Here is a 12911-nt window from a genome sequence, read left to right on the forward strand (position 1 = left end):
AAAGATACAGCCCTTGCAGCAGAATGTGCTGGAGTAGATGGCTTTTTTCTTAAAATAAGCTACTTTCACATGAGTTCAGCTTAACTAGATTAATTTAAAGTTGAGATAAGGCAATACAAGTTCTTTATCAAGCCTGTAATTCTCAGTCTTCTCGAGGAATGATGTTGAATAGTCCAAAGATTTGCACATTTCTTTTTCAGTTTATTTGACAAACTTGGTTCTTCCTTTTTTGAGTTAAACTCGGCAAATTTCAGGTATTTGGGAATAAAGGAACCACAGAGATCCATTACTTTTGTCAAGTGGACATCCAAAGGAGTGAAAAATAGAGAAAACCTGGATTTGTGCATTTATTTTGGGCTCTTAAGGTGTATCTGGAAGTGGTCTAAAATGAGGAGGAGAAACCTGTGTGGAACCTGAGTGTGATTTTAATCTCTGCTTCTTGGAATACCAAAGGGAAAAGAATAAAGCCAGTGAGGTGCTGGCCTTCACACAAGGCACTGCTTTTTATTGTGGAACTTAAATTGCTGTTAATGAAAGTTGTTCATTTGGTACTAAAAAAGGCCCAGCCTTGCTTCTTTGGCTCCTGGCACACCCCCATCCTTCCCTTGCAGGTCAGACAGAGCATGAAGGGCTGATGGATAAACCAGGCACATTTTCTTCTCCAAAAAAACCCATTGGCTGTTTTTCTCTTGTGCATGAGATAAAATGGCAAGAGCCCACATCTTTCCCTTTCCATGTCACTTTTTAATGGCTTAAAGTGCTCCCCCTGCACTTTCTGGAGATCCTGCATTTGTTGTAATGTATGGAAAATCTGGCAGGACATGGAATCCTCCTGGGCACCAGCACCAAACTGTGCTCCTTCATTTCCCATTGCACTGGAGCCGTGGCCTGTGTTTTTCTAAAAGAGCCCAAGTGCCATCTCCCTTTCTCAGATGAATTGGTGTTTCAAATCTGCTTTAAAAATTTTGCTCTATGTAGTGTTTGTGCTAGCCATAATTAAGTTTTTAGGTTTTGTTGAAATTCATTTAGAAACCCCTGTGTTTTTTGATGAGTCTTTATAGGATGGGCTAGGGGTGAAGGTGTTGCTGTGAATGTGGCTGTGGGGTGCTGATGTCCACAGTTCCTCTGGGAGTTCTAGAAAGGACTAATCTCTTTCACTTGCCCTGAAATAAGAAACGTGTTTCTGTTTAGCTTCCTGTTCAAAAAGAGCTGCTGAGGTTTATGGTGCTTTATGTGTGCGTGGACTTTTACAACAAAATCAGGATTGTTCTCCTTTGCCAGGTTTGCCCAGGCTTTTGTTTCCAAGCCCAGTTTGGAGTTGTTTGAAGTGGAACAATGTTAATGAGGTCACTTCTGTGCTGTGCTGTGGCTGATAATGTGCACAATAATCTGCAGGTTTAGTAACTTGATTTGCTGCCTGTTGGGTTGTTGCATGGCTGTAATTCTCAGGGAGCTCTTCCTTCCCCATCCTCATTAATCTGTAAATCTCTCCCACTTGTTCTGTTGGTGACTTGAGTAGTTACTACTTCTTTTTCTACTGGTGTCTTTAGTATGTGCTTTTCATGGCTTTAATTTTTATTAATACTCAACTTTTCACTTTTACACAGCTTTAGGGATCTGCACAGGTACTGTATCACATCTTCCTTGTGCTTTGCTAGACAGGAGCATGAAGGTGTGGAAAGGATGGCATTCCCTGTGAGAAAAGGGCTGGAATGAGATCCTAGAATCATGGAATGGTTTGAGTTGGAATGACTTTAATCAAGTTCCACCTCTGCCACCTTCCACTGTCCCAGGGTGCTCCAAGCCCTGTCCAGCCTGGCCTTGGGCACTGCCAGGGATGGGGCAGCCACAGCTGCTCTGGGCACCCTGTGCCAGGGGCTCCCGCCCTCACAGGGAAGAATTTCTTCCCAATATCCCATCCAACCCTGCCCTCTGGAAGTGGGAAGCCATTCCCTCTCCAGGCTCTCCTGGAGCCCTTTCAGGCACTGGAAGGGTCTTTTTGTCCTAGTTTGCATTCCAGAGCTCAAAGCCCTGAGCACTGTGGACACAATGGAAAGCTTGGTCCCACCTCAAAGACAGGAGGGCAGAATTTCCCTGCTCCTGCTGGAGCCTCCCTGGGGGTGAGATGGCCCCACATTTCTGTGCTGTGTATATGTGCTTGTGGCAGCTTGGCAGGTCCCTGGGGCCTGTTCTCCTCTCTCAGCTGTAGGATTTTGCTCACAGGAGGGATCAAGGCAGCTGTGTGGGTCAGCTGTGCCTCCCACCAGTGATGTGGGCACCTGGTGGGAGGAGATGTGTGTGGAAGAGCTGCACAGCTCCACAGCCTCCTCTGGCTGTGCAGCCCAGGGTCATGGTGGGACAGGGCCAGGGCCACTGTCTGTGCTTAGAGCCACCCTGGCTGATGGGCAGACTGAGCAGGGATCTGCACAGCTGGGCAGGACAGTGCTGACATAAACCTACATTTGAGTCTTGACTTGTTGGTGCAGGATTGGAAGAGGGAGGAGTGCTGCCTGGAAAAGGGAAATAGATGCTGCATTGAGTGCTCTGCTTGAAGGAGGGACCACTTTTGACTTTGAAGTTCACAGAACTGCTCTGACTAACTGGGAACAAGCTTTCCTGGCTGAGTATCCATCCTGTGGACAGTGCTAGGGAACATGTTGGTGTTGTGCCCTTGAGGGGAGCAGCACAGGAGCTGCTGTGCTTCACTTTGTTTGTAGTACAGTTGCTGAGTCTGAAGAACAAACACAGGTGACTGGGAAAAAGGCAGGTCTGGAAAATCCCTCTTTTGTGCTTGGTTGCTGCTTGATCCCATTGTGGTTTGATGTGCAAATTCTCCTGTCTGTGACAATCCAAACTGGCAAACTCATATAAAATGCAGTAATAGTTGGGACACTCAGAGTGGGTGTAGAAGAACCCATTGGATTGTGTCCTGTATAGAAGTAGCAGTTCTGGAGTGATTGTGCATGTTGGTTTCTTCCTTTGCTGAGAGTTGATCTGAATGCCATGGTAGGAGCTGCTTGCTTTGGAGCAAAGACATGCTCCAGACTGGGGAGGGGATTTCACATGCTCCTGACCCAAAAGCTGCAGCTGATTTTACAGGTGTGTGTATCACTGGTTTGGATATGTTTGTTATTGTGTTGTAGATAAAAACTGGCTCGTGCAGAAACTTCGTCAAGGCTGGTGTGGTTGTGGGATGAGCTGGATGAGGAGCTGATTCAGCCTAAAATGGTTTTGGTTTTATTTATGCAGTTTTTTTTTTCCTTCTTGTATTTGCTGCTTTGTTGATTTGTTAATTTCCAAGCTCATGGAGATATTGGTGTTATATTCCCCAGATATTTCCCTGTGCAGAGCTGCCCTTTGAGATACTCATATTTGTCAAAAGCCTTACCCCTGAAAGGGAAACCCCATGTGAGCTTTTATGGAAAAGTCTTCAGTGAGGGGAAAAAAGGGACCTGATGGGAAACATGGAAACACCTCAGGAAGAGAAGTGTCTTTTTAGCTGACAGCAGCTTCTTTGAAGCACACTAGAGTCTTGCTGCATGTTTTCAGCTCCTTTCTGGATGGCGTGTTACAGCTGCAGGATTGGTAACAGCGTGATTCCGGCTTGGTCTCAGTCCCAGAGTGGAGCAGACACTTGGTGGTGAGGAAAGCCAAGTTCCTCATGCTTCCCAGGCTCTTAGAGACCACCCCTCTGCTGGGATTTTGGGGAAGGTCATGAAGTGACTCGCCCAGTGTCCCTCTGTGACAGCAGCATAGATAAAATATGTTATTCCCTAAGTTTTTTTCTATCTAACTGCTCCGGGTTTGGAAGTATTTTAAGGCCTGACTGAAGAGGATCTCGATGTCCAAAGGGAAGAATTAAATCATGTATTTCTCTTGACGTGCTCTGTCTGCCTGCTGTGGGAACCCTTCCAAGTTCCCCAGGCTGTTGGGGTTCCGTGCTTGCCCTGCTAACGGTGCTCTCTGTCCTGTGGACAGGAATGCCCGAAATGCCACGTCACCATCGAGAAGGACGGGGGCTGCAACCACATGGTCTGTCGGAACCAGAACTGCAAGGCGGAGTTCTGCTGGGTGTGTCTGGGCCCCTGGGAGCCCCACGGATCTGCCTGGTGAGTTCGGGAGCGTGCCTTGCTGGAAGGGCGAGGAGGTCGTGGTGCAAACGGCACGGATTTGGACTGAAATCTGTGGAATCGGTGTCCCCGTTACAGGTACAACTGTAATCGCTACAATGAGGATGATGCAAAGGCAGCAAGGGATGCACAGGAGGTGAGTCCATAACCTTTGGTGATGAGGGAGATCATCGGCCCTGTGCTGTGCTTTCTCTAAACCTACACGGCTGCTCTGAAGGAGTTCACGGATTCGGGCACAAATCCAAAGGACAGTTAAGTCTTTTGACTTTTAAGATAGGGATGGCTTTGCCTGCTATGTGCTTGCTACCTTTGTACATCCAGAGCACACAAGTTGAACCATGCCCGTGGTGTTAGTTTTTTACAGCTGGTCTGTCAGTGTGAGGAAAATAAGATTAATGACTGTGTATTGAGTCATCTTGGTTCTCTTGTTTAGCACACGGTGCCTTTCCCCTGCTTTATAATCAACCTGAGATTGCCCTCTTAGCACAAGCCCAGTAATTAGAATTCCTTATTAGCCAAAAACCCCCCAACAAAACATCATCTTCTTACTTTTGTCATGACACTGGAAACATTTGAGTGCTGTACCTTGAGTCGAGAGGCTGAAATAGAGAAGTGATGAGGCTGGAGCAGTGTGATTGTAATTGTTTCCGAGGTTGGGAGTGAGGATGTCAGAGCTGTGCTGGGAAGTGCCCGGGGCGCTTCCCAGGGTTAGCGGGGCCGCGCGGAGCCGTCTGCCCAACACGACAGGAGAGAGGAGCCTCCTTTGGAAAGGAAGCTCATTCTCTGGATCAGGAAGAGCCTTGTGAAGGGTTTACTTCTCTTGCAGCCATTACTTTATTTTAACTATTTGTTTTCTTTCTCCCTAATGGGAATTAACGCAGCGATCCCGAGCAGCCCTGCAGAGGTACCTGTTCTACTGCAACCGCTACATGAACCACATGCAGAGCCTGCGCTTCGAGCACAAGCTCTACGCTCAGGTGAAGCAGAAGATGGAGGAGATGCAGCAGCACAACATGTCATGGATCGAGGTGCAGTTCCTGAAGAAAGCAGTCGACGTCCTCTGCCAGTGTCGTGCCACACTCATGTACACTTACGTCTTTGCCTTCTACCTCAAAAAGAATAATCAGTCCATTATCTTTGAGGTAGGAAAAAATGGGGTTGTCGGGAATTCAAATTGTAAAACTGAGGAAATGAGATTTAATGCTTGGAGGGCTTTAGTCCCCACTTTTACCCAAGTTAGTCTGGTTTAATGTTGTGTTGTGTAAAATTAGAGGTTCTCCAGGCATTGTGTAGGGTGGTGTGCTGGAGGAGTCACAGAATCACAAAGCTATGGCTGCCCCATCCCTGGAAGTGTTCCAGGTTATGTTGAATGGGGGTTGGAGCAACCTGGTCTAGGGGAAGGTGGCCCATGGCAGTAATGGAAATGGATGAGTTTCAATGTTCCTTTCCACCCAAAATCAATCTGGGATCCCATGATATCTAATCCTTTTTTATTTTGGTACTGATTCCAATTGCGCTGAAATGAAAATCTCCCCCTTTCCTTTACCCCCCTCAAACACTTTTTTTCTCTTATCTCTTTACAGAATAACCAAGCAGACTTAGAGAATGCTACAGAGGTGCTTTCTGGGTACCTGGAGCGAGATATATCCCAAGATTCGCTGCAAGACATAAAGCAGAAAGTACAGGATAAGTACAGGTTTGTGTTGGAATACTCCTGTCTCTCAAAGCAGCCAAAGAGTGTTGCCATGCCCTGTGTCAGGTAGTGACCTGAGCACTTGCCAAGATACAGTTTCTCCAGAGCCACATCCTTGGGAAGCTGTTTGCTCTTGGCTTTGTGCCACCCATTGTGATCAGCCATTCCCTGGATCTCTGAGAGCAGCAGCGCTGTCCTGAGCCAGCCCCGAATCCTCCGGGTGAAGCCCTCACGCAGATGCTGGCAGTGTGGTTTTGTGTCCCAGCTCTCAGGGGAGGTGACAGCCTGTGGGGAGAGGCTCCCAGCTCTGCCTTCCATCTGCTCTGCAGAGCAGGAGCTGGAAGATGCAACCCCAGAATGGAAAAAATCCCGTGTCCAGAAGCAATAGCTCTCAGTACACTGCTCTTCCTGCACAGAAGGAGCGTGTGGGAATGGCCAGCACCAGGATGGGATCCACAGAGCCAGGGCCAAAGAACAAGGAGTGACTTTGTTATTCCAAGCTGCCAGCTCTGGCCTAGGATGAGCTGCCAGCAGAGAGCAATTGGCTCTTTTAATTGTCTGCTGGGTCCATTTGTGCAAAACGTGGGTGTAGGAAAGCTGTCCCCGAGGAAGAGGGACAGAGCAGCCTGCCCAGCTGGGAAGGGGAGCAGGGGACTGGGGTCCAGGTGACACAGATGCCAGTGCTTTGTTCAGTCCCAGGGGAATCATTTCTGCACAGTGGAAAAGTACAAAGCTGAAAATGCGGATGAGTCACAGGATTAGGGCTTGCATTTCTGAGGCATTTTGCCAAAATCACTGAATTTGTTATGCCTGGCTTAGGGGGAAGAAAATATCCAAAGTAGGGTGAGCTGTAGGACTCAATGGACTTTGGGGCGTGGCAGGAGCTGTTAAGATTTGGTGGCTCATCCTGTCCAACTTTGGCAGCACAGCTGGGGCTGGACAAGACTTTCCTGACCTTCTTTTTGGAGACATTTTGTCATTTACCCTTTAAGGCCACCATTAATTTGATATTTCAGATGAAGCTGCTTGTTTACTTCAGTCCTCTGAACCTGGATGCTTTTGTAAGGGTGAAATTACAACCTAATATAGCCTGAATTGCTTGGAAACAGTATCCCAAACCTGCCTTCACATTTCTGAGAAGAAAATACATCTGTCAAGCCCGTGCAGGTCCCTGATTAACCAGTTCAGTCATGTCTTAATCATGTCCTGCACGGTGCCCTTTGATGCAAGACTGGGAGCAGGATGTCATCGAGGTGGGTTTAAAGAGCTCTGAGAAGCTGCAGGAACTGCCTTCCAGGCTGGTTTAGTTTCAGCTGTTTGGATCTCTTTGCTTGCAAAGACGTATCTAGAAAACAGGATTAAGCCCCCCACACCCATCCAGCAGAAAAATAACTAAAGTTTGGAAAGCAGAGACCACGTGTTTGCCATCACATGCTCCTGAAAATCAATGGGACTTTGTGTACAGGGGTTTCTCTTGACCAGCTGACAGCAGTGAGGGGAGCCACAGCTGCTCTGATGGATAAATCAGTCACTCTGATCAGGTCCTGAGCAGAAGGTGAGGAATTGCTGCCAGTTGTTAGTGTGTGTTGTGGTCAGGGACAGCTTCCCACTGGGAGGTTTCTCCTGAGGGATGTGTGACCCCTGCCAAGCAAGCCAGAACCTCTGAGACGCTTATTTAGAGTTTGCTCTTGGAACCTGAATTTGTTCAATGTTTCTGTCCTTTTTGTCTTCTAACACACCCAAAATGACATCCTTTGCTGTGTTCTGTGATATCCCTTTTCCTCAGGATCCTGGGAGGGCTCTTGGATCAGTTTTATGTGCAGCATTTTTCAGAGTAGGTGGGAATGCTCCGTGGGTGTAGTGTCCCTCTGAGAGCCACATGTTGGGATGTGAGGTGAAGCCTGCTCTCCAGCCAGACCAGTAACCCTTTGGACTGTTTCCATCTCCATCTAAAACTGTGTCAGTGCTCCTGAGGTTTTCATCCTGGACTGGTTTGGGTTGGAAGGGATCTTAAAGTAAATATGGTTCCACCTCCTGCCATGGGCAGGGACACTTTCCACTAGACCAGGTGGCCCCATCCCACCTGGCCTTGAACACCTCCAGCTGGTTTTTCCCAGCTAACACATGGCTTTTTGTTGTCCTGATGGGGCTTAGAGCAGGCAGCAGGCCATGTTTGGGGAGAGCTCATCCCATTCCATGTGTCTCCACTAACCTGTGCTCAGAGTTTTTCAAACCACAGCTGCTGCTTCCTCCTCCTCCAGTTATTCCTGAAGGTTTCTCAGCTGTAGAGGTTCTGGGGATATTTTGGCCTGAAAAGCTCTGAATTTGCACACTGGTTTCCAGTCAGGGACCTGGAGCTGAGTGACTGGAGCAACCAGTCTTAATTAGCACTGTTAGCAGGCTGTAAATACAGAGTCCCTTCTTGGGGGATCACCTCTTTTGGAAGTGTCTTGGTTTGGAAAGCCAGGAGTCTGCTAAGGAAGGCAGGAGCCTCCCCTGAAATGGAGAATGTAAACCCCCCCTCCCCCTGAATTGCTATAAATTTTAAATTAAGGGGCTCTCAGGGAAAAAATATGGGAGCAAGAAATAAAGTTCTTCAATAGGGAAGAAAATAAAAGGATAAAATAAACAATGCAGTGAAGTAGAACAACACTGACAGAGTCAGAACACAACCTGACACCCTGTGGGTCAGGGTGTTGGTGGCAGTGCCATTGGAATTGTGGCTCAGCCCTCCTGCAGTGTCAGGGGTGGTTCTGCTGGAGCAGGGATCCTGTAGAAAGGTGCAGTCTCTGCCTCTGAAGATCCAGTGGGAGAAGAGGCAGCTGCTGTTCCTCTGGGGAATCCAGTGGAGAAGCCGTGCTGGTGTTCCAGAATCTCCAGATTATATCTGGGTAGCAATGCTTGGCTCCTCCCTCTGGGCTCACATCTCCCAATGGGATGCTGCAGTTCTTATCAGCCATGCAGTGACATTCCATAGCTGTTATCAGCAGGTGTCTGCCTGAGGGAGGGGTGATAGAGGAAGAGATAAGGAAGACTTGCCCACTGAGCAGAAGCCAACTGCCATGCAGATGGCAAATAGAATACAAATTGCCTTGCAGTCTGGACAGGACCTGAGGCATGCGGTAGGTTTGGATAGCTTGGTGCCAGGGCTGTTGGAATAACACCCATATAGCTGGATGGGATGTGCCTGAACTTGTCTGGCCCTTGCTGCTTGACCAAAAAGGGGCAACTTTGGTGTTTTCACCTTTGGCTGGGTGCTTGGAGGGAAGTCCAGCTCCGGTGGTGGCAGGATGGAGCTTCCTCCCATGGAGGGGCCGCTCCTCAGGTTTCCCTCTGCTGGAGAAGCCTTAAGGCAAAGGTGAAGGAAAGGAGTTGGTTCTGATGGAGGGTTTTTTGGATCCAGAGCTTTATTCTGGCCCAGCAACAGCTTCAGCAGAACTCTCCAAACCGCATGGTTGCTGTTCCTTTTAACCCCGGGGAGAGGGAAGGAACACGGGGACCATCAACCGGGTACAGGAGGGGAAGTCTCAAGGGACAAAGGACACCTGGATGGCCCAATGTCCTCCCAGGGGTAGAGAGCATCCTTTGACTCTGCACTTCTGGAGTGCCAGGACTGACAGTGCTGGGCAGGGGTCAGGGATGGGAAAGGAGAGGTGACTGACACACCTGGCAGGGAATCACCATGGTAGGAACCGAGTTTCTGAGGTAAATCCTGAAATCACAACGCACCAAAGGCTGCTCCATGATTCCTGATGTGCCTTTTCCATGCTGTCCCTGTCCCCTGCTGCTCCATGATGGCTGACGTGCATTCTCCACGCTGTCCCTGTCCCCTGCAGATACTGCGAGAGCCGGCGGAGGGTTTTGTTGCAGCACGTGCATGAAGGCTACGAGAAGGACCTGTGGGAGTACATCGAGGACTGAGCCCGGCCCCGCAGCAATGAACTCTGAACCCTTTCCCATCCTAGAGTGCTCATGCAATTCCAATAAAACCCACCCAGGGCGCTGCTCCGCCTCTTACACCGCTGGTCTGTAGTACCGGGATTCTGTTTTGTTAACAGAAAAATTAAGTAAATTATATTGTAATAAAAAAAAAAGGTAGATAAACCATTGTACAACAGTATTCTAGGCGGCCAAGAGTGTGACAGACGCACTAAAAAACCCTCCAACTTTAACTTGTAACGTAGCTTCATCCTCCAAGCCGACTCCTTTTTCTTTTCTCTCTTTCTTTTCCTGTGTGTAGTACAGATGAAACTTAAACCAGTTTCTTGACACTGCTTTTCATGTCCAAACCAGCCATTTTGATGGACTTTGGTAAGGGGGGTGGCTCTCCCGCCCCCCTCCTCCTCTCTGCCACCCAAATACATGGATGAATGTGGATTGGCTCATTGTAAAGAGGATTTTTGGGGAGGGAAGGAGGGGGGTACACAGCAAGGAAAAAAAAAACCCAACCTTTGTATATGACTTTTAAAACAAAAAGAGGACAACACAGTATTTTTCAAAGTTGTATATAGCGCATATGCATGGACAAAGAGCAAGCGTGGCACGTGTTTGCATAATGTTTAATTACAAAAAAATATTTATTCTTTAAAAATCTTCAAGATTATGTCTATTTGCTGTGCATTTTCTTTCAGTTTGATTCTTTTGTTTGGTTTTGTTTTTTTTTTCCCTGGGCTGGGGTGGGGGAAGCGTGTGCTGGTGTAGTGAATATATCTATATATATATATATTTTATTTTTTTTTTCTTTTTGGAAGGCTTTTTCCAGAGCAGTTGGGTTTCTCCTCTTCCTGCGGTTCCTTTCTGTCCAGGGCCTCCCCCAGGTCTGTGTGTGTATCCATTGCTGGCGACGGACGCGGCCCCTCGCAGCTCCTGGAGCTCTGGTTCAGGATGCCTTGCCTTTTTCTTGGTTTATTTTTGGCCCCAGATCTATCTTTACCTGCCCAAATCCAGCTCTCTGTTCCCACTGGTGCACGCAGGACACGTGCTGTGATCCCAGAGGAGGCGTGTGAGTGCGTGTGTGTGTGTTTGTGTGTGTTTAGAGGTTTGTTTTGGATCCCGAGGCAGGACACGGAGGGGTGTTTTGCACCACTTCTCCAAAGGCTTCCTGCGAGATTTCGGCTGTGGATCTCCTCTCCCTCCACCTTTCATCTGTCAAATGGACCCTTTCTTGCTGTTTTAATTTTCACTTCATTATAACGAGTCGTAACATGGAAAAGGAAAGCTGATGGAATTGTCTTTGTGTTTGTTTTGGGCTCAATCACTGGGCGTCCTGTCCTGGCAACTATTTAACACTCCATCTAGTGCAGTAGAAGCTGAAATCAGCGGAGTATTTTTCAATTAAAAGGGGAAAGAACTAATGAGTTTAGCTACTGAGTCCATTTTTATGATTTCTGTAACAAGAGCTATGTTAAAGTAAACAATTGGTGGTGGTTTTATTAAATTTACTCCTGTATAGGAATTCCTTCTGTGGTATTTTTCGCCAGGCAAGTGTCCTCCAAGCCTCCTGCCGCTCTGCCAGCTTCCAGGGGATGGAAGTTGTGAAGGGATCAGATAAAAAAGGCAGATCCCAGGCAGGGCTGTAACACGGGATGCTGTTTCCAGCTGGTAGCGGGCTCACTTTGCCTCCCTCACCGCTCCTACCGACGTTCCACAGATGTGGTTTTTTCCCTGTATCCCTGCTTTTCCCTTTATTTGCCCTGGAAATCAAACCTGGTGTGGTTTTATCCCGTTTTTCCCTTTATTTGCCCTGGAGATCAGAGGCAAGGGAGGGCAGCCGCTTTCCCCGCGCTGTTCTGGTGCTGCTGGAGGGGTGGGATGGCGCCGGGCTGCGTGGAGCGGCCGTGCCCGTGTCCGTCCCTGCCATTCCCGCTGGGAATTCTCTGTCCATGCAGTGAAACACTTGGAAACTGGACTGGGCAGGGCAGGTACAGGCACAAAGGCGTTGGGTTTTCACTCCGCGTTCCCCGAAAGGAAAACGCCAGGGATGAGGGCACTCCCCCCAAAGGGAACCCGCTCTGAGGCGTCCTCAGTCCCCATGGCTGTGGGCAAATATAGAGACAGTGACAAAGCCCTGTTCTGTGGGAGAACCTGCTGCAGCTCCTTTCCCCCGGGTTTCAGGCGCTCGCAGTGAACTACCATCCCCACAGACACTGTGGAAATATAAAGGAAAATAAACAAACTCCGCCATGCCAACCTCCCTCCCTGCTGCTACTGTGGGGCGGGGAGGGAGCAGGGCCACGGCCGCTCAGCGCTTCCCGGGCTATCTCTCCTCACTGGCGGCCTCATTCCCCTCTACATCGTGGAGTTCCCAATAAAACCTTCCAAAACCCGGACATTATTATTTCTGTGGTTTTTCGGGTGTTTTTTTGGGTTAAACGGGGGGCGGGATTGATTGGAGGGAGGGGGCAGAGTCCTCCCGCCGCCACCTTCCCGCCGTGCCCCGCGCGCCATGGCCGCGCCGGAAGTGGCGGCGGTCGCCATGGCAACCCCGGCCCGCCGCGGCCATGGCGGAGCCTCAGGACGCCACGGTGAGGGGAGAGGGGAGAGAGGGACGGGAGGGGACGTGAAGGGAAGTGAGGGGTGGCAGCGGCGGCGGGAAGTTCTTTTGAAGAGCGAGTTTTTAATCTGCACACTTGGTATGGAAAACGTGAGGGAACTTCAGCCTGTGCTGAGGTAATCAACATTAATTATGGATTATTAGGTGCTGGAATAGGGGAAAAGTAAAGGAGATGGGGAAGGGGCTGCAGCACAAGGAGCGGCTGAGGAAGTTGGGGGTGTGCAGAGAAAAGGAGGCTCGGAGAGACCTCAGAGCCCCTGCCAGGGCATGAAGGGGCTCCAGGAGAGCTGGAGAGGGACTGGGACAAGGGATGGAGGGACAGCACACAGGGAATGGCTAAAAGTGGAAAAGGGTAGGGTTAGATGGGATATTGGGAAGGAATCGTTCCCTGTGAGGGTGGGCAGGCCCTGGCACAGCTGTGGCTGCCCCTGCATCCCTGGCAGTGCCCAAGGCCAGGCTGGATGGAGCTTGGAGCAGCCTGGGACAGTGGAAGGTGTCCCTGCCATGGCAGAGGACTGAACAAAATGATCTTTAA

At 49.2% G+C, this 12911-nt stretch overlaps 2 protein-coding genes across 2 annotated transcripts in view; both read left to right on the forward strand.

The window, feature by feature from the left end:
- ARIH1 (ariadne RBR E3 ubiquitin protein ligase 1) overlaps window positions 1–10432 on the forward strand; it is a 51482-nt gene extending 41050 nt beyond the window's left edge. The window contains exons 10-14 of the mRNA XM_064721985.1: window positions 3979–4109; window positions 4209–4266; window positions 5012–5272; window positions 5714–5826; window positions 9660–10432. Coding sequence (XP_064578055.1) covers window positions 3979–4109; window positions 4209–4266; window positions 5012–5272; window positions 5714–5826; window positions 9660–9744 — 648 coding nt within the window. The 3' untranslated portion in view covers window positions 9745–10432. The remainder of the gene's footprint in view (window positions 1–3978; window positions 4110–4208; window positions 4267–5011; window positions 5273–5713; window positions 5827–9659) is intronic.
- A 1851-nt stretch (window positions 10433–12283) lies between these two features.
- BBS4 (Bardet-Biedl syndrome 4) overlaps window positions 12284–12911 on the forward strand; it is a 37637-nt gene continuing 37009 nt past the window's right edge. The window contains exon 1 of the mRNA XM_064722679.1: window positions 12284–12347. Within this exon, the coding sequence (XP_064578749.1) occupies window positions 12324–12347 (24 nt within the window). The 5' untranslated portion in view covers window positions 12284–12323. The remainder of the gene's footprint in view (window positions 12348–12911) is intronic.

This window comes from Zonotrichia leucophrys, chromosome 10, assembly GCF_028769735.1.
Source record: "Zonotrichia leucophrys gambelii isolate GWCS_2022_RI chromosome 10, RI_Zleu_2.0, whole genome shotgun sequence".
NCBI lineage: Eukaryota > Metazoa > Chordata > Aves > Passeriformes > Passerellidae > Zonotrichia > Zonotrichia leucophrys.